At 49.9% G+C, this 3745-nt stretch overlaps 1 gene segment (V, D, J or C); it reads right to left on the bottom strand.

Annotated features, from left to right (window-relative positions):
* Positions 1-452: 452 nt before the first annotated feature.
* Positions 453-1041, bottom strand: LOC102262843. The segment is given in 2 exon segments: positions 453-847; positions 972-1041. Coding segments are annotated over 2 exon segments (441 nt in total).
* Between the last annotated feature and the right edge of the window lie 2704 nt (positions 1042-3745).

The following is a 3745-nucleotide window of genomic DNA, read 5'->3' as shown; positions in this document are numbered from 1 at the left end:
TTATAACTCTCTATCCCTCTCCCTTCCTCTCTGTAAAAAATCAATAAAATATATATTTTTTAAAAACTAAAGACTCCATCAGAAAACTATTAGACTTAATAAAAGAATTCGGCAATGTAGCAGGATACAAAATTAACGCCAAGAAATCTATGGCATTTCTATACACCAATAGTGAACTTGCAGAAAGAGAGACTAAAAAAACAATCCCATTTATCATCGCACCAAAAAAATTAAGCTACCTAGGAATAAACTTAATGAAAGAGGTAAAAGACCTCTACTCAGAAAACTACAGGACGTTGAAAAAAGAGATAGAGGAAGACATAAACAGATGGAAGAACATACTGTGTTCATGGATTGGTAGAATCAACATCATTAAAATGTCCATACTGCCCAAAGCAATCTATAAATTCAACGCACTTCCCATTAAAATACCAACGGCATATTTCACAGACCTATGGGGCAGGTGAAGGCAGCCCCAGGACCCAGGCTCTGGGGAGTTTTTGTCTCACTTCCCCGTGAGCCTGGAGCTCTGTGTTCTTAGTATAGCCACTGTCATAGGACTGACAGTAGTAATCGGCCTCATCCTCGGGCTGCAGCCCTGAGATGGTCAGGTGGGCGGCGTTGGAGGAGCTGTCAATGGAGCCAGAGAACCGATCTGGGACCCCCGAGGGTCTTTCATCATCTCCGTAGATCACCATGGTGGGGGCCCTGCCCGGGCGCTGCTGGTACCAGGACACATAGTAGCCTCCAATGCTGCCGCTGCTGCGGGTGCAGGAGATGACGGCCTTCTGTCCCGGAGACCCCGACACAGAGCCGGGCTGAGTAAACACAACCTCCGCCCAGGACCCTGCAAGGAGGGGGCGACACAGACATCAGAGGGGACAGCGCAGACCCCTGGCCCAGGGAGGGAGGGAGAGGTCATGCTCCCGGGTGACAGTCAGGTGCCCCCCCAAACTCCCCTCAGGCACCACCTGTGCAGTGAGCCAGGAGGGCGAGGAGAAGGGGAGCCCCATCCATGGTGCACAGGCCCCCACACTCTGCTCCCTGAGCCGCACAGCCAGGCTGAGCCCTCACCTTCTTATGAGCCCTGATCCCCAGGGGGAGGCTCCATGCAAATCTCCCCCTGTCTGCAGGCTGCTCAGCTCCTCCTTCACACTTGGCCTTGGTCCCACCAGAGAGAAAAGCCTGAGATGGGGCCTTATTCCCACAGAAGACCTGCCTGAGGCTGGGGGCGGAGGAGGGGGGGGGCACAGCTGAGCTACTGGGGAGCAGCCAGCAGGGGCTTCTACCACAGCGCCCCTGGGGGACACAGGGCGCAGGTCAGCCCTTGGGGATTGAAAGGGTAGCATGAGGAGGAGAGGGTGCAGGCCAGGGGCACACAGCTGGGCCCAGAGTGGACTCGGGCAGCCCTGCGCCCCCCTGGCAGCCTTGCCTAGGAAAGGGCTGGTTGTGGAGGTCTGGCCCCGACTTCCTTCTGGCCGCCCCTCTCCCTGCGCAGTAATAAGGCCCTGGGCTCCCATCTGTGGTTGGAAGAGGCCGTCAGCTGGTCCTGCTGTCCCCTGTGAGCAGCCTGGGAGAGGCCGCTGCTGGGCAGCCCCTGTCGGGAGGTGGGAGCAGGAGCTTCTGCTCAGAAGCCTCTGGGCCCGCATGTCCCTCTGTGAGCACAGAGCTCAGTCCTGGGCTGGGTGGTGCCTGGCCTTCCGGCACGGGGCCTCCCTCAGCCCCTAGATGGCCCCGCGGCTCCTGCCCCTCCTGCCGCTGTCACGCTCTGGCCTGTCCCATGGCTCTGACTTCCTGTCCTCTGCCCTGGCCGCTGGCTGATCACAGGGATTTAAAAGCCTGTGGGGCCAGGTGATTGTCAAGGGCGGGGAAAAAAGGAGCCATATGTAATACTCTTTGTAATACTTTAAGCAATTTAAAAAAATTTTTTTAAAAAACTGTGTAATCTCTACAAGTTAATAATTGAACACAAGAAGCATCCATCTTGCCCTGGCCAGTATGGTTCAGTGGATAGAGCGTCGGCTCTGAGGACTGAAGGGTCCCGGGTTCAATTCCGGTCAAGGGGTATATACCTCGGTTGCAGCTCCTCCGGTCTAGGCGCGTACAGGAGGCAGCCAGTCGATGTGTTTCTGTCACATCAATATTTCTCTCTGTCTTTCCCGGTCTTTTCCACTCTCTAAAAATCAATGGAAAAATGTCCTCGGGTGGGGATTAAAATAAAAAAGAACATAGCCCTTGCTTGTTTGGCTCAATGGATAGAGCACTGGCCTGTGGACTGAAGGGTCCCAGGTTCAATTCCCTCCAAGGGCAATATGCCTGGGTTGCTGGCTCAATCCCCAGTTGAGGGCATTCAGAAGGCAGCCAATCAATGATTCCCTCTCATCATTGATGTTTCTCTTTCTCTCTTTCCCTCTCCCTTTCTCTCTGAAATAAATAAAAATGATTTTTTAAAAAGAATCAATCTTGCAATATTAGTATTATGCATTTTTATAAATCATATGCTGCAGTTAACTAGGTAAGCACCGTCACTGCATTAACATTAACAATGCAATGTGGAAAAGACAGCTAGAACACTTAAAAGACAGCTAGAAGAGGGCCTGCAGATTCCTCCCCAGCTTAGTTGTTTTGTACAGAACAAGAATAGCCACGCAACCCAATGTGATACGAGGGTGTGGGCCCACAGCCATTTAGACTGAACTTCCCTTCCTGCTCAAGATAATTGCATTTAAAGGACTCCTTGGAATTGTTAAATACAGAAATTCTGAAAAAGAATCGAAGCACATTCCAATGTAGGTCCCAGGTTGATCCCCCAGATGCCCTACCCAGGAAAATGAGCCTGGGACTCTTGCTAACAATGCCAACCTCAAAACTCCTCCCTGTCCAGGAGTCAGCTGTGGAAGAGAGAGAGATGCCTGTGGGACTCCTTCAACCAAGGTGTAGTGCCACCAAAGCCCCAGGAACTATGATCCTGGAGTGTCCGGTCTGTTTTTTAAAAAATGTAAGTTACGCCCTGACCGGTTTGGCTCAGTGGATAGAGCGCTGGCCTGTGGACTGAAGGGTCCCGGGTTCGAGTCTGGTCAAGGGCATGTACCTTGGCTGTGGGCACATCCCCAGTGGGGGGTGTGCAGGAGGCAGCTGATCGATGTGTCTCTCTCATCGATGTTTCTAACTCTCTATCCCTCTCCCTTCCTCTCTGTAAAAAAATCAATAAAATATATATTTTAAAAAAATGTAAGTTACTAAAGGCGAGAGCCACAGCTCCTACTTCTGCACCTAGTGAACACAGTAAGTAACATATGCACTGAGTATAATTAAGTATTCATTTAGTGCAGTGGTTCTCAACCTTCCTAATGCCTCGACCCTTTAATACAGTTCCTCATGTGGTGACTCCCAACCATAAAATTATTTTCGTTGCTACTTCATAACTGTAATTTTGCTACTGTTATGAATCATAATGTAAAAATCTGATATGCAGGATGTATTTTCATTGTTACAAATTGAACATAATCAAAGCATAGTGATTAATCACAAAAACAATACGTAATTATATATGTGTTTTCCGATGGTCTTAGGCGACCCCTGTGAAAGGGTCGTTCGACCCCCAAAGGGGTCGAGACCCACAGGTTGAGAACCGCTTATTTAGTGAAACAAATGGGTAGTAATCTAAGAACTAGGTTCTGGCCCACTCTATACCTGATGTGGAAGATAGTAATTGAATCAGATCCTTAGCAAATGTCTTTACATC

The sequence above is a fragment of the Myotis brandtii genome, unplaced genomic scaffold, assembly GCF_000412655.1.
Source record: "Myotis brandtii unplaced genomic scaffold, ASM41265v1 scaffold544, whole genome shotgun sequence".
Classification (NCBI taxonomy): domain Eukaryota; kingdom Metazoa; phylum Chordata; class Mammalia; order Chiroptera; family Vespertilionidae; genus Myotis; species Myotis brandtii.
This window is presented reverse-complemented; position numbering and strand designations above follow the sequence as displayed.